Source organism: Rhinatrema bivittatum, chromosome 4 (genome assembly GCF_901001135.1).
Source record: "Rhinatrema bivittatum chromosome 4, aRhiBiv1.1, whole genome shotgun sequence".
Taxonomy (NCBI): Eukaryota; Metazoa; Chordata; class Amphibia; order Gymnophiona; family Rhinatrematidae; genus Rhinatrema; species Rhinatrema bivittatum.
The window spans coordinates 226,017,165-226,038,832 of record NC_042618.1 but is presented as its reverse complement, the minus strand read 5'-3'; the positions used below and the strand labels follow the sequence as shown (position 1 = coordinate 226,038,832).

Below are 21,668 nucleotides of genomic sequence, written 5' to 3'. Positions count from 1 at the left end.
CCTAAGCCTGTCCAGTAGATATCACCGTTAAGTGATGGCTGAGACCTCCTCCACCACACAGGGCCTGCAAGTGCTGTCTCTTTTAACATCCCTGGCCAGCCTGGGGAACAGATCTGACCCAGGAATCATCACCCTGTGGTTATCTACATGGCATTGCACTGCCTTGCCGCTGAGCCTCCAGGCTAACCCAAGCAACTTAATGCAATTTAAGCATAGGAACTGTGAAATGGAGTGATTCTGGCAGCCATCATTGACTCACAGTAAGCTTTATGAAAAAAAAGGTAAAGTGGCTCAGGAAGCAACCTGAAAAGGTAATTCATTGCCACATTTCAGCCTGAGCAGCCTGTTTCTAAGTTAATCCGATCCCTGGAAAACTATGTATATAGCTAATAGTTGCACACCGTCCCCTTTATGAGACTGATTATAATCAATACTGAAAGGGTTGATATCCGTGGCTGTAGCATCGTCTAGTGGCCCATAAATTGTGTAAAAGTGGTAGAGTTAGTCTTCCAATTAAATATGTATGTGACCCATGATGATGACTAATAAACTGACTTTTTTTTTTTTGAATTATTAAAAGTAAGTAATTATCCTATATCTGTGAGATTGTTTAACTTGTATTTATTTCCTTTTTAGAAATGAAATGCAGGATGGTTAAAGGTGTCTGATGAACTGATGCCTTTATCACAATTTAATATCTGCTAGAAGAGGTTTATTTGTAAAGTGATCATAAAGACACATTAGTCACTGAATTTAAGTGGCTTCTATTAAAGTGCTTCCTTGTCTGGTTACAAATCTGTGTTTCTGAATGGTTTTCAGTTCACATTTGTTCCCCATCAGTTTCCCCCTGTTCTTTTGGGCTACTTGCTGAATCAGAACCAGCTCCCTCTAGGACTGTAACATCAGGTGTCTTAATTCATTGCTGTCTGGGATTTTCTTTCTCCTTATTTTTAACCCTCTTCTCTCTCTCATGTAATGCAGCAAGAGTGCTTGGATAGGGGTCATAGAGCATGATTCTTGTTTTGCTCTGATCTCAGCTAGCAGATCTCACTCTTGTGCAATGGCATAGACTTATTTCTGGTTCCTCCTGTCCCTGGCCCTAATAGCAAGACCCAGGCTCAGGGATCAAACCAGTATACCTTTCACTAATTAAAATAACTTTTTGTATATATGTTATATAAGTAATACATATAATGTGTATGTGTACATATATACATAACAAAATTAATGGTACCATGCCTGGATGACTTAACTGACATTTTGCTAGACGATTTGTGATGTTAATCTCATCTACCAATCGGTGAGAGGGGGAGGGAGGGAGTAGTCTTGGACATCATTAAGATTGTTACCTGGTGACCAGATTTTGAGCCTATGGTACAGGATTCTGGGAGAAGCTCTGGTGCATGGCTCCCAGCCTCAGGACCTTTGCTGCAATGACCAGACTAGGAACAGTGAGAGGGTGGATCTATTAATGTAGAGGAAATATCCCCGTGAATGAAAGAAACTCATAGTGCCAGCACCACAGCACTGGTTCCAGATGAGCTGGCAGAGAAAGGAACTAGCGGGCAAAAAAAAAAATGTGCAAAGAATGTATAGTTCGGCTAATGTCAAGTAAAATTCTAGCTGTGGCTTTATCCACCCCGCTGCCATCCAGCAGTTTTCATTTGCCTGATACTGATTTTAAAAAAAGGTATTTGTGCACTAAGGAAATATATCCTGAAAAGCCTTAAAGTAGCATGCACAATTCAGAGGTTGCACTGTTACCCTTTCTAAAAATCGCATTTGGGTTTTTCTACCGGTTTCGGGTTTCATTCATTCAGTTCAGTAATGAAAAAAAAATAAGAGAGAGGGGATGTGTGTGTACTTTGGTTAAAGATGCTACATCAGTAAAACTAAAATGGAGTTCTTGTGTCCTTAAAACATCTTGTCTGCTTTTTCCCCTTTGTGCTACAGGAAGCTACTTTGCCAAGGATGCTTCATACTCCCACAACTACAGCTCCCGCACCGACTCAAATTCCCACATCATGTTTGTGGCCCGGGTGCTGGTGGGTGAATTCACACAAGGAAAATCCTCATTTCTCCGACCACCTCCAAAGGACTGTGCCACCAGCTTCTACAACAGCTGTGTCGACAGCGAAGTGAATCCCCGCATATTTGTAGTCTTTGAGAAGCACCAGATCTATCCCGAGTACCTGATCAAATATGGCGAACAGCCAGCAGCTGCTTTAGGTATCCAGCACAGTGTACGGGGCAAGCGGAACTAATTGGCGGGGATACAGGGTCACATGCTTTTGCACACATTTATAGTCTAACTTGCTAGAACATTAAAGACTGATTTTACTTCTCTAGCTGTACAGATCTCAAACGCAGCAATGATGAGGTCACAGCACAGCGGTGCATATGATAGAGTAACATACGCTGTGAAACACTTTACTGGGCTCAATAAGCTTTTCCTACTGACTCAGAAACCAAATCAATTCAAAAGGATAAGGTCTTTTACAATTATAATGTTGTGTATAAACCATTTTAGGAGCTGCCTGTGTATTCGGTCTCTAATTGGGCCCTGTGAGGCTGCAGAAAAATAACCAAACTTAAACTGTTTTCTTTATTTTCAGGACTGTATGTAACATTTTAGGATAAATGGTAGTGTTTAATAATGGATGATTTAAATGAAACAAGAATGAAGTGTAAAACCCTACTTATTCCCATGTGCTTATATTGTTCAGTCAGCGAGATGGTTCCGACCTTGGTGAATTATGGAGTCACGGTGTTGCTTCCCTGCAGGCTGATTTCGCCCACAGAGTTTACCCCAGCGCCAGTGCTACGTCTGTGCTTGCGGACTTTGCATCCATGGCAGGTGTAAGGTTGATGCCACGAAGCCTGCATCGTTGCTTGCTAGCGCTGTCTGCCTGCAGCCCCTCTCTGTTGTGACGCAGGTACAAGTACTCACAGAGGGGAGGGCAATTTACAGCCACTGATTTTACCTGGTTAAGTTGCCCGGATAAGATCATTTGGAAATTGTCCTCCCTATGTTGAGATGTAACATAAAATCTTAAACACAGGAAATATTTCTCAGAACTAGAACATTCAGTCACATGATGCAACTCTGCCTGGAGAGTTGCGTTTCTCCCTGGCTCCACAGCAAGGCTTTAAAAATAGCAGATTCCTACTCCCCAAGGGCAGCAAACTGTGAAATCTCACATTTGTGCAGTCAGTGGGTCCTAAGGTGCAGGTTAAGAAACCCAGCATAAGCTAGATAAATATGTTTTGGAAACAGGCTGACCCTGAGCTGGAGGAGGCGGCACAGTCACTGTCTTGTTCTACTGCCTCAGACAATGCAAAGCCAAGTGAGCAAGGGGTGGAGGTTGTGGTAAGCTCCAGCTATATGATCTTATCTGCAATAAAAGACTGTTAAAGGTTGATATCAAAGGTTCACAGAACCCCAACAAAAACACCACTATCGGGTCGATAAAGTAAAAGTCGCGGGAGAGCGGGCGAACACCTGCTCTCCCGGCACGCGCACAGGTGAGTGGCCGGCAGTAAAAAGAGATGACTGTCAGCGAGTTTGACAGCCGACACTCAATTTTGCCAGCGTCGGTTCTCGAGCCCGCTGACAGCCACGGGTTCGGAAACCGGACGCCAGCAAAATTGAGCGTCCGGTTTTCGAGCTGCGGGCCAACTTCAAATTTTATTTTATTTTTTTTTACTTTTTGTAACTTTCGGGACCTCCGACTTAATATCGCCATGATATTAAGGCGGAGGGTGCACAGAAAAGCAGTTTTTACTGCTTTTCTGTGCACCCTCCGCCTTAATATCATGGCGTTAATTTCTCCCGGTGCCCGGAGAAATTAACGCCTACCTTTGGGTAGGCGCTAATTTCTGAAAGCAAAATGTGCGGCTTGGCTGCACATTTTCCTTTTTGAATCGCTTGAGAATACCTAATAGGGCATCAACATGCATTTGCATGTTGCGGGTGCTATTAGGGGCGGGGGGGGGGGGGGGGTTGGACGCGCGTTTTCGACCCCTTACTGAATAAGGGGTAACGCTAGTGCGTCGAAAACGCACGTCCAATCGCGGGTTAACAGTGCGCTCCGCCGGAGCACACTGTACTGTATCGGCCTGTATCTGGGGCCTAACCCAGGTTAATTATCATAAATACAGTTTCAGTGCTTTATTTGGGGCGAGGCAAGGGGTAGGGATGTCAGATCGGTGGGTAAAGGAATGCTGGCATTCTCCCCCTTCCCCTAACCTCAGTATCCTTTCCCTCCCCAACTCCCTACCCCGCAACATCTTCCCTTCTCTCCTTCCCCCTATGCCCTGCCCTGCAATCTCTCTCTTTCCCCTGACCCCTGCCCTGTAAAATCTGCCCCTCTGTCTTCCCTCTCTCCATTCTTACAAGTTCTGTATATCTCCTCCCTGCTTTACAGCCCATTCTGTCCCACCCTTTTCCCCGTGCTGTGCCAGAATTCCCTGATTTCATCTATTCCCCCCCCCCCCCCACACACACACCTTTTCTCTCTTCCCCCTTCCCTGTTCACTTGGCTGATCCAGGGGCTCGGGGGCGCCTCGATCCGGAGGCTTCAGCAGCAAAAGAAAAAAAGCAGATAAATTCAGCGCAGGCCCTGCAAACTGCATGAGCTTTGAGGCTACGCCATTCCCACCTTCAGCATGGGTTTCCTGGGAAATCCCATGGAAGGGGGCGGGGGGTGAGGCCAACGAAAGGCCTGTGGAGCTGCAGCCCCTGTGCCTTGCTGCTGGCACCATGGAAGGATGATGCCAGGGCAGGTGCCCCATTTGATCCCTATCCACCTCCCCCCCCTTCCCCCCCCCCCCCCCCAAGTCCTGCCACTGCTCCCCTCCTCAAAATACACCCATCACACAATTATCGTCAGAATCCTAACTATTCCATCAAAGTTTAAGAGACATGGAGATAGTTTAGAGAAGAAATTGCAAGGTTTGAAAGTTAAATGTGCCGTGGAATGTAAGGGCCATGTTCTGTTTTGTTTTTTCACATCCTGAAGAAGTTGTTAACTAGACTCAAGGTAATGTGCCTGAGTGAAATTAGCAGGATGGTTTCCTGTTGAATTCTGTTGCTGTTGAAGGAAAATAAAATGTTCGATTGGATTCTGGGTGCGCTGGAGCTGAAGATGGGAGAGGAGCCTCGTGTGTATCATCTACTTACTGGCTGGTGGGAGTTAAGCAGGGAGGGTTGGGGAATGGGATTTGTTTAAAGAGTCAAACATTTAAAACTTACGTATGTGGGGAAAAAGTTTCCGACTCCTGCAGGGTTACAGGAGACATAATAAGGCATGCCTTGTAGGGTTCAGTATTAAAATGGGTACCTGAAAAGTGCTTTAATAGAACGTAAGGGGCTTAAACGATAAGATAAAAATAAGTGGTATTACATTATCTTCAGCAGGATGTAGATATTCTTTTACAGGAAACCCACCTCACAAGGGACAAAACGCAGCCACTGAAATGGATAGCACATATATGTCATGCTTTTTTTTTTTTAACTAGTAATTCTAAAGGAGTTGCCTGCATTATACACACGGATCCCGCTGCAATCTCTCAAGGCTGTTGCTGATCCAAAAGGTCAGTACTTGACTGTTCTTTTGAGTCCTTTACATTCTTTTTATATCTATCTGCCCATCAGTAAGTGCATAATTCCTTAATAAAGTGGTTTTGCTGGTGGCTGACTTCCCTCCCGAAAATCTGTTTTTAATGGAAGACTTCACTGCAGTGCTGCAGCTTGAGTTGGATCATGTTTGGACTGCCGATATTACTCAGAAGTGGAAATCTGTGCTAACGGACCCCCTTGACTGTTTTGGGCTCCTGGGGACAGTGGAGATTTAAAAACCCAAATGTAAAAGCTTACTCCTACTTCTCTGCAATGTATAATTCCTTTTCAAGAATTGATTTATGCTTTTCAACAAAAGGGAATTTAAGTAACTGATGTGTGTTATCTTAGTCATGGTATTTCAGATCATTCCCTCTTCAAATAGAGATATTGGTACAAAAGAGAATTTACTCCTATGTGAAGAATGTATACGTACCATCTGAATAATGGTGAACTTTTTGCATATTTGAAAAAATAGATAGTATTATATTTTGATGAAAATGAATCTTCTATGAGAAATAAAAATGCTTTCTGGTCTGTCCTCAGGAGCCATGTGCTTGCTCAAGTTGCGTATACAAAAAAAAGTCAAAGCTGTAAGGAAGTTGGAAAGCAAATTATTAGACGTGGCATAAGAGGTTGCTGAAACTAAATGCTTGGAAATGCTAAGAGAAGGTAAAAATGTGGCAGCAGCTATCAGTCTTCTTAATGTTGAGCAAGCAGTGAAGCTACTGACGGCTCGGAGCCATCATTTGAATTTGGAAATGAAATAGGGATGCTTCTGGCTCAGTGATAATGCATCATCACAATCTAAGCTGCATATGGTGACGTACTAGAACCTGAAAAAGGCATTAATGATTGGTTTGTAGAGATATTATACTTCACTATATGCCTCTAAATTTGGAGGCCCGGGCAGTTCCAATGTTTCTGGGCAGACTTCTGTGTATACAGCTTTCTGGGAAAGACAAGCAAACTCTAAATAAAATGCGTACAGTTAATGAACTTCTGGAAGCTATAACATCCAGGAAGAAAGAAAATCTGGGGAATTGATGGAATTTTCTCAGAGAGCTATATAAATGAAATATGGACTTTCCAGCTCCTGGGCTGTTAGCACTGTTCCCTCTAGGCTGTGCAGGTCATGAACCCTACACAATCATCAAAACTTTTATGAAGTGGGGGTAGTGAGCCCTAGGGCTGGTGTTAAGTTTATATAGTCTTATCATGTGCGAGCACAAGATAGGCCTTAACAGGCAGGAACTGATATGCCACAAGACGAGATCTTCTGCCTGATCAGCCACCTGCCCTTTGGCCTGAGCCTGCAGGTTCTGGTGGTCAGCAGTGCTTTCCAGGCCAGGTAGGTCATGAACTAGGCTGAGGTCAAGGCAGGTGGAGAACAAAGCAAACATCCAGATTGAGGTCAAGGCAGGTGGAGAACAAAGCAAAGTCAACATCCAGATTGAGGTCAAGGCAACATGAAATCCGGCTGGGGGAGAAACAAAAGGACAGACAGGAATGGGCAAGGCAGGGCAAGAACACACACAAACAAAACCAGGAGCACACTGTAACAACTAGCACTGCAAAACAAGCAGGAGACTTGTGAAGGCACTGGAAGATGGCTCTGAGCTTCCTTTTATACGAGGCAGGATGTGATGGCACCTGTGTGTGCCACAGGAAATCCAGTTTGCAGGCCCTATGAAAGGGGCTCAGGAACAGGAAGTTCAGCCTTGTTCCTGGGATACAGCATGATGCCAGAGACGCTTCAGACTAGAGATGAGATGTTACAACAGCATAGCATGCACAAAGCTTCACAATATTATATGCATTAGAATGGCTCCTAGCACACATTTGAATTTGGCTTATAAAGATTTGCTGAAAAATGACATGTTTGCACACACATTGTTTCAAAAAGTTGTGGGAACATTGGCTGTTGGATACCTAATTATTGATTTGATACTATTGTTCTGCCTAACACTATGAGATAATCTATTATTTCAGTAATTAAAAAAAAAAGTTACATTAGATTGTGGATCATATTGACCTACCCAATTATTGACTGTAGATTTGAAGATTCTGGCTAAAGTTTTAGTAAATTATTTGGTGAGAGTTATACCCTGAATGGTTCATGCTGACCAAACAGGTTTCATTCTACCGATTCCAATACAAGAAAGCTATGGAATGTTGTTGAGGCTGTGAAATTAACTCCTAGATCATTTGGAATTTTAGCACTAGATGCTAAAAAAGCATTTGATTCCATAGAATAGAACTACTTGCAAGGCACACTTTTTATGTTTATTTTGGATGTACCTTTAGTAGTTGGACTGAGCTGCTTTATAATAAGCCGAAGGCAAGAATTAAAGCAAATGGATTGTTCCTCTTCAACCAGTACAAATTGGTTATGCCTACTGACCAGCAGATGGAGGCAGAGAATAATGACATCCCTTATATGCATCCATGCTAACCTCAGCCTGCCAGTATTCTCTGCCTCCAGCAGATGGTAGAGTGTATATCCCACACTGTAGACTAAGGTCTGATTAGGCTGAACAGGAAAAATGATTTTTGTGGCAGCTCCTGAGGTGAAAATCCAGCTCTTACTCTCAGTTGAGCAGTGCCCTAGCATAGGAAGTTTAAAAAAAAATTAAGACAGCTTCTGAGGTAAAAGCCTGGGACTCCCTCAGTGGAATAGGGCTTTGGCCAGGCAGCTTCCAGAATTGTTTTGGCCTGAGTCTAAGCTACATGGTCTTATTCCCTCCCTCCACCTACACACACACTCCAACCTTCTTCCTTCTTTCCTCCTGCTCTCATTCTCACTGGCTGCTATATAAAGTTTGAACAAAAAAGCACAGAAGGAGATCCAGGTGTGTGAGGCAGAGGCAGCAGCCTTTTGGTGAGTCACTGCAGTTTTTCCCTTCTCGGCCACAGTGGTGCCATTGTGAATGCAGGAGGAAGTAGCCAGAGGGATGGCAGCTGCTGCAGAGTGTGGGAAGAAGCCCACACTCTGTGCAGGCTGTGATGTGAGGAATTAGCAATTGGAGGGAGTGGCTAAGCTTTGCTATGCTTGTTTAAGTGAGGGGGAGAGCACTGGAGTGGTGAGAGTAACTTCCTCAAGGGATCAATTGGAGCCAGGCCTGCATATTTAGCGGATAGCCTCCTTTGAACTGGTATGTGTAAAAGATGGGCTGAGTGGTAAGTTATATGTCACAGAATACACAACACACATTTACTAAGTATAGAAGTTTTTACTTATAAAGCAATAAAAGCAAACAAGATTTGAGTTTTGTATTAAGAATATATTCAGATACAATACTTCCTCTCACAGTTTCAGTGAGTCATATATCTTGGAAAAATGGAAACAAGCACTGGGAAATCAGGAACAGTTCATCAGACAATTAACCACTGTAAATGTACAACATGCTTTTCCTCTGATCTGTTCTTTCTCTGATTACAAACAGTTTATCTGAAGTTGGTCTTTTTATGTTAATTCTTCTGACCTATGTCCCAGTTTCTTTTCAGGGCTATTTCCATATGTTGTCATCTGCTGAGGCCTCAAATGTCTGTCTAATATTAGTTGGGTGTGGCTCAAATGTCTGTCTAATATTAGTTGGGTGTGGCTAAGTTGCTACTGTCCTGTTTTCCCTGATATCTGCACATTTACCCTCCTGAGTAACTGCTTGTTATATCTGATCTCATGACTTGTTTCTTGTTACAAGCAAGCTAAGAAAAATGGCATATGTATTCTCAGAACTTATAGGCCTTATGTCAAGCAATTACTCAAGCAATATTAGTGATTATCTTTGCTCCACTAATTTCTATTGCAATGCAAAATTCTTCACATAAACTAAATAACTCCTTAAATAATTTTTCCACAGTATGGATTACTGCCAGGGGAATGATATCCATAGTAGTGTCAAAAAGGCTTCTTTGGTTATGAAATTGGTCAGAAGATTCCATTTCAAAGCCCAATTTGGCTAAGTTACCCTTTAAAGGGCAACTGTTTGGAGAGGATCTGAAAAGATAGCCAAGGTCTTGGGTAATGCCAAGGCTATTGAAGGATAGGCCTAAGGGCTCCTTTCATTCTCTTCCAGCCCACAATAAATTTTGAGGCTCTTAAGAGGTATAGACTAGGACAATCGTCAACTGCTTAGAGGTTCAGACTCTTCGGTAGGTACTGGTCCTTTCATTGGTCCAAGAGAGGTGGTAAGAAGGGGGTCTCGGGTAGGCACCTCTAGAGCCTCCCAATGAGAGTTTGGGGACCCAGTCTCTGGTGCTGGAGATAAGAAGCTGCCTGTCAAGGGTTTAGTTTTTTTTTCCAAATTTGTTTATTGAGTTTCTGAAACTTTGAGTCACAATGAATATTACTGTTCAGTAATACAGCACAGCCATATACCAATTAAAATCTATCTCTATATGAGTAACTTTGAACACTATGGGGTAGATTTTCAGACGAGCGCGAACAGCCTACTTTTGTTTGCGCTCCAGGCGCAAACAAAAGTACGCTGGATTTTAGTAGATACGCGCGTAGTCGCGCGTATCGGCTAAAATCCTGGATCGGCGCGCGCAAGGCTATCGATTTCGTATAGCCTGCGCGCGCCGAGCCGCGCAGCCTACCCCCGTTCCCTCCTAGGCCGCTCCGAAATCGGAGCGGCCTAGAAGGGAACTTTCCTTTGCCCTCCCCTCACCTTCCCCTACCTAACCCACCCGCCCGGCCCTGTCTAAACCCCCATCCTACCTTTGTCGGGGTAAATCCCCGCGCGCCAGCGGGCCTCCTGCGCGCCGGGCCGCGACCTGGGGGCGGGTACGGAGGGCGCGGCCACGCCCCCGGGCCGTAGCCACGCCCCCGTACCCGCCCCCGAAAAGCTGCCGGCACGCCCCCGCAACGCCGCGCGCTCCGGCCCCGCCCCCCGACACGCCCACTCCGAAAACCCCGGGACTTACGCGAGTCCCGGGGTTCTGCGCGCGCCGGTGAGCCTATGTAAAATAGGCTCACCGGCGCGCAGGGCCCTGCTCGCGTAAATCCGCCCGGTTTTGGGCGGATTTACGCGAGCAGGGCTCTGAAAATCCGCCCCTATGTATTCACCGCTCCCCAAAAATTTTGGATCTCAGGCCAGATCCAAAATACATGTATGTAATTTCCTCTCACCTCGCCACATTTTAGGCAAGCTGTCGAAGAGCTTATCTTAGCCCTGTATGCTCTATCTTTTGAAAGATAATATTGAGGTAAAAATGTATAGTGTTTTCCAAGCACTATATTCTCTCTGATCTGTGCGAGTAAAGCAGTATTTAAACTCCTGCATTGTCTGTGGAAAACCCACCAATTTAGTCCATTTCAAATAAATTCCTGGGAACTCCTCTGAGATTTTTATACTACTTAGTTCTATTATAAAGGGCAACTGACGACCTTTTCTTTTCCCCAACGAGCATCTCTCTGATTGTTCTACTAGTGCCTAATTCCTGAAAGTACTTAAAGCATTCTAAAATATGTCTCAGCTGTAAATATGCATAAAAGTCCTTATGTGATCAGGAGAATATATATTGCAGCTCTTGAAAACTATATATTGGAATTTATAACAAAGATTTGTTGGAGGCTCTTGAGACCTTTCTTATCCCGAATCTTAGATACCAGGTTGCCCAGACCCGGGGGGGGGACGGGGGGGGGGGGGGGGACTGTGGATTCCCACAAATGTGCATAAATGACGAGACCCTTCCCTCATGTTGGGATAACTTACAAAGCAATAACCAGGTTTTCCTGCATGAGTTCACTAAAAGATGGTACTTCAACTCCTTCAGAACTTCTTTATCAATTTGAATTAGAGAATTTAAAGAAATTGAATCAAACCAGCTCTGTAAGTGTTCCCGAGGGGAGAAGTATGAAGATTCCAATAGCCAGTCTGCGATGTGTCTTAGCATACAAGCCAGATTGTATTGTTGCAAATTTGGACAATTTAAACCTCCCTGTACTGTAGACCTCATCAGGCTATTCAAAGGCATAAGAATAGAAGAACATGTCTTACAGGGTCAGACCAAGGGTCCATCAAGCCCAGCATCCTGTTTCCAACAGTGGCCAATCCAGGCCATATGAACCTGGCAAGTACCCAAAAACTAAGTCTATTCCATGTTACCATTGCTAATGGCAGTGGCTATTCTCTATGCGAACTTAATAGCAGGTAATGGACTTCTCCAAGAACTTATCCAATCCTTTTTTAAACACAGCTATACTAACTGCACTAACCACATCCTCTGGCAACAAATTCCAGAGTTTAATTGTGCATTGAGTAAAAAAGAACTTTCTCCGATTAGTTTTAAATGTGCCCCATGCTAACTTCATGGAGTGCCCCCTAGGCTTTCTATTATCCGAAAGAGTAAATAACCGATTCACATCTACCTGTTCTAGACCTCTCATGATTTTAAACACCTCTATCATATCCCCCCTCAGCCGTCTCTTCTCCAGGCTGAAAAGTCCTAACCTCTTTAGTCTTTCCTCATAGGGGAGCTGTTCCATTCCCCTTATCATTTTGGTAGCCCTTCTCTGTACCTTCTCCATCGCAATTATATCTTTTTTGAGATGCGGCGACCAGAATTGTACACAGTATTCAAGGTGCGATCTCACCATGGAGCGATACAGAGGCATTATGACATTTTCCGTTTTATTCATCATTCTCTTTCTAATAATTCCCAACAATCTGTTTGCTTTTTTGACTGCCACAGCACACTGAACCGACGATTTCAATGTGTTATCCACTATGACACCTAGATCTCTTTTTTGGGTTGTAGCACCTAATATGGAACCTAACATTGTGTAACTATAGCATGGTTTATTTTTCCCTCTATGCATCACCTTGCACTTATCCACATTAAATTTCATCTGCCATTTTGATGCCCAATCTTGCCTTCTTCCCAATTCAGAAAATGGCACTGAAAAACCTATTTATTTCTTTAATGTCCTTATGAGTTAACCAAATAGGTAACATTTGCATTAAGTAAAGTCATTTTGGAATCCCCATCATTTTCAACAGATTAATTTTGCCAGTAAGAGACAGGACCAATGAGCACCAGTGGGATAAAGATTTAGCCATACCCTTCAGTAAAGATTTAACATTCACACTGTATATTAAATTATTTTTTGTGGAGATCTTAATTCTTAAATATCTCATTTTCCCCTCAACTCACCATAATGGGAAACCTTCCCCCCAATTTCCTTTCATGTTTGCATAGACATCCAGGGCTTTAGACTTATCCTGATTAATTTTCAGCCCTGAAAATTGCCCAAATAAACTCCGATGCTCTAACACCTTTATTAAAGACTCTTTTCGGTTTGTAAGAAAAATTAACACATCATTGGCAAAGGCTGCCACCTTGAATAGATGACCTCCTTTACAAAAACCCTGAATACTGCCATCCATATCCAATTTCCTTAAAAGGAGGTCGATAGATAGAATGTACAGCAGGGGTGAGAGAGGACAACTCTGCTATAGCTCTCTATGGCTCAAAAAGTCAGCAAACTAAAAGCCATTTGCTATGATGTTTGAGACCGGTTCCTTTTATAACAGATAAATGTACTTAACAATGTTTCCTTGGAAACTAAGTCTTTGAGGAACAGAGAACAAGTACAGCCACGAGATTGGATCAAAAGCCTTTTCAGAATCAAAACCTGTGGCTAACGCTGAGATGTTGTGTGACTTACACATGGTTATAGCTGTTATTAATGCCCTTTACAAATCCCACTTGGTGGTGTGATATAATGGAGGGAAAAATCAGACTCTGCCTCTCTGCTAAAATTTTGGCAAAAACCTTTGTCACAGTTTAGCAGAGATTTAGGCCTATATGAAGAAAGGAGCATCGGATCTTTCCCTGATTTGGCCAGAATTGTGATTTAAGCTCTATTAAAATCTCATGGGAAGGTCTCTTATTGAAGAACATCAGCAAAAAAAAACCTGCTCATTTGCCTAACCATCTGTGTATGCAATATCTTAAAATAGTCATACAAAAACCCATCTGGACCCGGGGTTTTGCCAGATTTACTAGTACTAATCATATTAAGTATTTCATATGCCTGGCTTGGTCTATTCAAAAAATCCAATTGACTCTCTGAAACCTTGGGCAAGGGTAGATCTTTAAAAAAAAAAGAAAAAAGGTTTTCCTTCCACTTCCCCCAGATCTGTCATCAGAATATAATGTCTCATAAAAGGATTTTAAGACCTCATAGATTTCCACCTTTTTAGTAACCACTGAGCCCTGTTGGGATTTTAATTGCTCAATGAAGGTTTTCCCACGCTAAACCTTTTCTGCATTAGCTAGAAATTTTCTTGCTTTGTTTCCGAATCTAAAGAAATTGTGTTCTGAATGTTGTAACATCTTTTGTGCCCTCTGATGAAGATATACATTCCAAGATAGTTCAGTATTTTGCCATATTTTCTTTCTTCCAATGTTTCGCCAGTTTTGCCTTAGCTATCTTTAATTTCTCTTCTAATTGCAATATAGACTTATTAAGGCTAGTATTCCTTCCAATTAAATATAGCATTATTTCTCCCCTCAAGACAGCTTTGCTGGTCTCCCAAAAAAGCCTTGGGGAATCCTCATGCTGGTCATGATTAAGTGCAAATTCATTCCATTTCATTTGTAGAAAAGCCTGGAAATCAATGTCCCCTTTTAAATGACTCAGGAACTTCCAAATGGTCTTTCCCCTTTCAATCTCAGAAAGCCTAAAATCCACCCAGATCGAGGTATGATCTGAGACTCCTGGGGGACCAAGTGCTGTAATTACTTTAGAAAACTCCTCTTGGGAAGCTAATATATAACTTATTCTGGATAAACAAGTGTGAGCTTTCGCAACATGGCTGAAGTCTTTCGCCTCTGAATTTAAAACTCTCCACAAATCTAATACTGGTGACTTTTGACAAAGAAATGCAATTCCTTTCCCTTTGCTGCTCCCCTGTTGTTTAGAACTAGGAGATCTATCCAGAATCGGATCATGAACACAGTTGGTCTCCAGCTAAGAATAAAAGGCCTTTCAAATTTGCTATTAAGATGTTTGTTAAACTGACAAAAAAGCCATGGTCATATTCATTAGTGCCAGGGGAGAAGAATAGTGCCAGGGGAGAAGAATAGTGCCAGGGGAGAAGAATAACTGATACTTCACACATCCAGCAGAGCTCTCTGCTACAACGGCAAAGGAGAAGAAAAAGGGTTCGCACTCAAAATGCGGGGAGTAGCTGGCTTGTTACGGCAGTTACTACCCCAAACCAAATGTGCCTGATACTTCACTTTCCATGCATATCCAGCATGGTTCTCTCCTGCATCGGCATGGGAGAAAGACTGATACATCACGCATTTCCAGCATAGCTCTCTGCTTCAAGGGCAGGGGGAAAAAAAAAAAAAAAAAAACAAAAAACTGATGCTTCACGCATATCCTGCATAGCTTCAACGACAGGGGTGAAGAAAAAAAAAGGATTCGCAATCACAAAGCGAGGAGTAGCTGGCTTGTTACGGCGGTTACTACCCCAACCAAATGTGCCTGATACTTCACTTTCAATGCATATCCAGCATGGCTCTCTGCTTCTACAGCAGGGGAGAAGAAAAAAAAAAAAAAAAAACCAACAAGAGCTGTACAACATAGTCTAGGTAAAACAAATAAGCATGGGTGTAGCTTGCTTATCGCGGCGGTTACTGCCCCTACTACCCCTAACTAATCAAGCTAGATATTTCACTTGCATGCAGCTCCATCACTGCTCTCTACATTAATGGTGGGGGTGGAAGGGGAATAGAACAAGGAGCTAAGAGTAACAGATAAGAATGAGAGAAAAAATGTGTGAGGCTTGCTGGGCAGACTGGATGGGCCATTCGGTCTTCTTCTGCCGTCATTTCTATGTTTCTATGTTTCTATGTTTCTATAAGGTTACAGATGGTGACTTCTTTCCCATTTAATTTCCTAATAATGATTGTAAACCTGTCTTATGGAATTTTCTTTCCCACTTGTATGTTCGTAGTCCTATTTATAAGAATGGCTACTCCCGCTTTCCATCCCTTCACTGCTGAGAAGTAACAGGAGCTCACCCATTCTCTCTGCAGTTCTTTACTTTCTACATTGGAGAGATGAGTCTCTTGTACAAATGCAATTGAAGCCTTGTTCCTTTTTAGAAGTTGTAATACTTTTTTCCTTTTAATGGGGGAACCCAGTCCGTTAATGTTCCAAGATAGTAATCTAGTTAACTCACCCGTGGACCTGGTACCTTTGCCTTGGCTTAAAAGAGAGCTGCCATTTCCAAATGCGAGACACCCAGCTTTGTCTCACATCCCTTCATATTGTTCATGACAGATACAGTCTTCAAAATATTCTTGCTTTCTACTATTTATAGAAAGGAATATCCTGGGAATTGCTCCTTCCTCAAACCCTTCCCCCTCCCCTTCCCTCCTCCTCCCCACTCCCATCCCCCAAGTCCCCTCCCATTTCCCCTCATGCTCTTTTGCTAAGAGCTGGAGCCACACATAGGGGCAGATTTTTAAAGATGCACATGGACACACATATTTTATAACCTATGCATGTGGCTGCACGCACATTATAAAATACATGGGCTGCGCGCACATATGCGCCGGATATTATAATCTACGCGTGTATGTGTGGGCAGCGCACACAAGGGAGGGTAGATAATTGCAATTTCCACGCGGTGACGCATCAAGGCCTTCCTCAGTTCCCTCTCAGTCCGCTCCAATTAAGGAGCGGACTGGGAGGGAACTTTCTTACCCCCTACCTTAACCTTCCTTCCGCTTCCCCTCCCTCCCCAACCCCTAAATCTAAATTTTTATTTTTTTTTTACCTTTGTTCAACTTACTTCAGCTCCCGAGCTGAAGTAAGTTGCGCACGCCGGCAGCCGGGACAGTGAACAATGGCACTGTCCCAGCTCACCCCTCCCCACCCTCCAGCCCGCCCCTTCCAAGAGGCCCGGCACTTGAGCACGTACCGGCCTTTACGTACGTGGCCGGGCTTCTTGGAAGATTCGCCCGTCTTGCATAAGGCCCAGCCACGAGCATAAAGGCCGGAATTTACGCGCGACGGGCATTTAAAATCTGCTTGTAAATGCAACCTGATGCCATCCTTTCTTACCACAACTGAATTAATCGATAACGTACCCCACAGTGAACTACCATACAGAGTTACATATGTATAACCCAAAACTTCTTTCCCCCTTCCAAATTCACATTTACTTATATTAAAACCAGAGTTGTGCAAGATAAGAGTTTGAGCCCCCTAAACATGATCATTTATCCCATCCCCAACTATGCAAACACCATGCAATGATATCCCTTAAAAATGTTGCTTTGCATCTAATCACCCTCCGTGGGCCTGCTCATCCTACCAGCTTTCTCCGTCTCTGAGACTCTTTTAATCTGTCATAGATTGTAATGGAGCAAGCAATCTACCATTCATCAAAATCTTGCGATGGCCAACTTGATCATCTCCACTGTATTCAGAGGATGGATTGTACCTCCTAGCACTCTAGAAATGTACACATCCATGCCTGAGACAAAAAATAAAAATAAAACTGAACAGTTAACCATAACAACAGATCGTTAACTTGTAAAACAGTGATATTCTGGTAAATGCCCATCTTGGTACTGCAATACCACTGAGCCTCATACGCGCCACACTCATATCTTCAGTCAATTGGCAGCAATTGAATCCACAAACTTTTGAGCCTCCATCGTTGAGTCAAAGGAGTGAGATGTTCCATCTTTCCATATGCATAATTTTGCAGGAAAAAAAGCACATGTGCTTTGCACCAGCCTAGCAATTATGGGCCAAAACGTTTTTCTCTTTGCAGCCACATGAGATGAGAAATCCTGGAAAAGCCATATTGAGCTGTTCTGATAATTTCATGAGGCCTGTTTCCTCGAGGCCTGCCAAATCGCTTGCCTATGATCCCAATTCAGAAACTTTGCAATTATGATATGCGGTCTCTGATCGCTGGTTTTTTTCTGCTCCAGCCTGTGCTCCCTTTCTATAACTAATGCTTCTTTCAAGTCCAATGAGCCTAAGACCTCTGGTAGCTCTCTTCGACATGAGGGATGGTAATATTTGTCTGATGCAGCAAAGGAATTGCTGTCAGCCAGGTTCCCTACTGTGTAGAGCTATCTGCAACTTTTCAGTTCAATGGCAGCGTCATTAGAGGGGAAACACCGAGGCTGGTGAGACAAATCCATGTCTGGGTCAAGACCCAAGCCCAGGCTCCTGCCGACCTGCATACCTCAGTGAGACCAACCACCCTTGGTTGGTCTCTGAGTGGTCCTCAGACTACTCCAAGTCCTTTCGGACCTGCCACTGGGAACGGCAATGGCAGCAGGCCGGACAGGAGATGAGGGCAGACGAAGGCTCTGGAACATGAAGGCTGAGACAGGAGACTTGGGGCGTGAAGACTCAGACGAGAAGCTTGAGATGTGAAGACTCAGACGAGAAGCTTGAGCACCAAGACTCAGGATCAAGGTTTTAGGAACAAGTACTGGTTTGAGGCTGCAACGCAGCGCTCCCTACACAGCCCACAGCGTGGTCACGGAGTAGTGGCCTCCTTGCCTTTGCCCCATGTGGGAGGCACTGAAGAGTAAAAGGTAGCATCAGCATTATCAGTCTGCACAGAACTGTGAGGCATCATCAGCTTGCGATGACACCGGTACACTACCTCCTGCTTGTGTGGGCCAATGACACTGACTACTCACCATTTCTTTCACTTCGGCATCTGTATGGGACAAATTGAAGGAGGCAGTGACGTGGGCCACAGTAGGATGGGAAAAAAGTCACTATAGAAAGCTAAACGAGAGGCTGCCTTGGTGGTGTGAATGTAAAGTACTCTATTGGCATTTCTTGCCTGCATATGTGGAAATTGACACCTAATGGGAGGGACTTAGGATGCATGCATTTATTTAATCCTCCTGTCATTGGATTTCAGCTGCAAACCTGGTATTTTCTGCTCCAGAAAACCTTCTAGAGGTCTGCCAGAATAAAAAGGGTAGGAGGTATTGAGGCGAAGTGCCTGCTGATTGAGAAAGAAACTGAGGGCTGTGAAGGGGGGAAGGCTTGAGAGAGCAAGAGTGATTGACTGCTAAGGATTGGGGGATTGATAGAGTGTGACTGCTGTGCAGGGGGAGAGGATTGAGAGAGACAGAGCACTGAGCATGGGAGAAAAAAAGAGCTGTATTGCTTCTAGTGCAGCTAGTGGCTTTAACCAGTTGCTTTGTGGAATAACAACTGAGGCAGATCTACCATTAGTTAATTTTAGGCATTATTTTTGCCATTCTCGGTTTGGTAACACAGTTTCAGCCTACTGCATTCCAGGCTTTGTTATAGTTCTGCCCTTTCTTGCAGAGCAATGGGGATATGAGCTTCACAGCGGAATGTGGTAGGAGTATATAAAATAACAAAACTGGTACTGACTGAACTGGATTCCCCCTCAGCCCATGCCAGGAAGCAGAGTGCCTTTCTGAGACAACTGGCTAGGGGAGCATTGGGGTAGATTTTACAAATTTGCGCACATGCGTACTTTTGTTCGCACACCAGGCGCAAACAAGAGTACGCGGGATTTTAATAGATACTTGCGTAGCCGCCCGTATCCATTAAAATCCGGGGTCGCCGCGCGCAAGGCTGCCCAAAATTGGCAGCCTGTGCGCACCGAGCCGCGCAGCCTGCCTCCGTTTCCTCCAAGGTTGCTCCAAAATCGGAGCGGCCTCGGATGGAACTTTCCTTCCACCTCCTCCCACCTTCCCCTCCCTTCCCCTACCTAACACCCCCCCCCAACCCTATCTAAACTCCCACCCTACCTTTATTCCAGAAGTTACGCCTGCTTGAAGCAGGCGTAACTCACGCGCGCCGGCTGCGAGATTCCCCAGCCCAGGAGCTGTTTCGGAGGCCTCGATCATGCCCCCGGGCCTCGGTCACGCCCCCGAAATGCACCCGTAGCCCCGCCCCCAAATGACACGCCGCCACGACACGCCCCCCAACACCCCCCCCCCCCGACATGTCCCCCAGGAAAGCCCCGGGATTTATGCACGTCCCGGGGCTTGCGCACGCCACCGAGCCTACTCAACATAGGCTCTGTGTGCGCAGGGGGAACTTCGGGCAGATTTTCGGGGGGTACGCGCGTATCCCTTTGAAAATCTGGCCCATTATGTTCAGGTAAAAGCCAAGGCAGGAAAGGGTGAAGGGTTGAGTATGGGAATTTATATGCACATCTACATCTACCCAAAATGGATAAATCACGGCTGGGCAAACTGGATGAGCCAATTTGTTCCTTTTTTTTTTTTGTTTACCATCATTTACAGTGTTATTATGAACAATTTTTTCCTCAACAGTATTCATAAATACATACATCTACTGACATTCCCAAAGGGCCTGTGCTCCAGCTACACCACTTTTATTTCAACTGGTTTGGCTCAGGGCTTCCCAGTCATTTGTAATCAAAATAGAATTCCACTGGAATGTATTCTGGACATTTTTGAATTGCTTTGCTCAGCCTCCTTTGCAAGGCTCTTTTCTGATCTTCTTCTGCATCCAGCAATCATTATAGAGTTTCTTATGTAGACTCCCGCACAGGCCTCCTGCCTTGTGACTTCATGCAGTTAAGTTACCCCTTCCTCAATTAAACCCAACTATAAGTCCATCCGGTGAAGTTCTTTATAAACATGGCTTTACTTTTTTTTTTTCTTTTAACTCAAAACCTATTTGTTTTTTTATTCCGTCTAGACTGTAAGCTCCAAGGAGTAGGGCCTGACTATTACGTGTGTCTATATAATGCTGTGAACATCTGGTATGCGCTACACAAATGATAACGTGTGTCTACCAATATTTTCCACATCTTCTTCCACTCCCCTCCCATACACAGAAAGCATAACTTTTAAGCCTGCAACCTTTTGAAGACCAACATAATATGTATTTTATCTAACCATTTTTATATGCTTGCAATGATGTACAACAAAATTTAAATTCAACCTACATATAGTAATGTAAACACTAAAATTACTACATATTCATAAAGCTAATCATAAGACAAATAATTTAACAAAATCAATAAAACAAATAAACATATGTCTTAAAGTAATTTCTAGCCTTTTCAGTTTCTGGGAGTCTGTCAAATGTGTACAGGTTGCTAGATAAATGTTACAATCACTGGCATAACCCTTCCCTGCAAGACTGTGAAGAAAGCCAACCCTGGAGGAACGCCATGCAATCCTGTCTGCAGCTATTAATGCTATATGCCCACTGGGTATCATAAAAGCACACCTTCTCTCTTCCTAACCCCTAAAACCACCCACCACTGGAAGAATAGCACTGCATAATTTATTAATTAACCACAATTACACTGGCATTGGAAATAGGTCATTCTAGTTTTAATTTGGCAAAATAAAGTAAAACAAAAACAATACAAGTCGGCAAGCTAGTTCAATTAAAATGCTGAGGATCTGCTGCTGCCTTCCTAACCTCCAAACCCTTTACCCAATTGGTCTTCTCTCTCTCCACATTATTATTTCTCCGTTCCTTGGCTGCACTGAAACTGTTGTATAATTAAATAATACCAAGTAATTACAAGCTGCACGTCTGCAAAACGTTTGCTGAACATTTGACAAGAAAGGGGACAGGATGGGATGCCTGCTGTAGCCTCCCAGGCAAACAGGGTATCTGAATTCAAGAAAGCAGGAGATGGGCACAGGAGTCCCCCTGGCAGAGAAGAAGGGGTGAAGCCAGAGACCAAATGGGGTCTGCAATATTGCAGTAGGAATAGGCCAATGGCTAATCAAGATGGGCCTTGCCTGTATTCTAATCTGCTATTTTATTTCATGTTTCTCTGAAAGTAAAATGTGAACATGAAATCGCTGAGCAATATAATAAGAACAAAGGCCAAGCAGCTTTTCTGCACAAATCTGAGATGCTCGTCTGCTAAAATCGGTCCAAGCAATCTGATCTTTGTTATTTCACTAGCAACATCTCAGAATAAAATGAGCCCATAAAACCGAGCTCCGCTGAGCAGTGCCAGCAGCTGAGCTCACATGATCAATTATTCAGGTTCTGAGGCGT

At 43.8% G+C, this 21,668-nt stretch overlaps 1 protein-coding gene across 1 annotated transcript in view; it reads left to right on the top strand.

Annotated features, from left to right (window-relative positions):
* The window catches only part of LOC115090551 (protein mono-ADP-ribosyltransferase PARP12-like), a 132,415-nt gene extending 129,717 nt beyond the window's left edge, over positions 1–2,698 (top strand). The window contains exon 12 of the mRNA XM_029599784.1: positions 1,954–2,698. Within this exon, the coding sequence (XP_029455644.1) occupies positions 1,954–2,264 (311 nt within the window). The 3' untranslated portion in view covers positions 2,265–2,698. The remainder of the gene's footprint in view (positions 1–1,953) is intronic.
* The last annotated feature ends 18,970 nt before the right edge of the window (positions 2,699–21,668 follow it).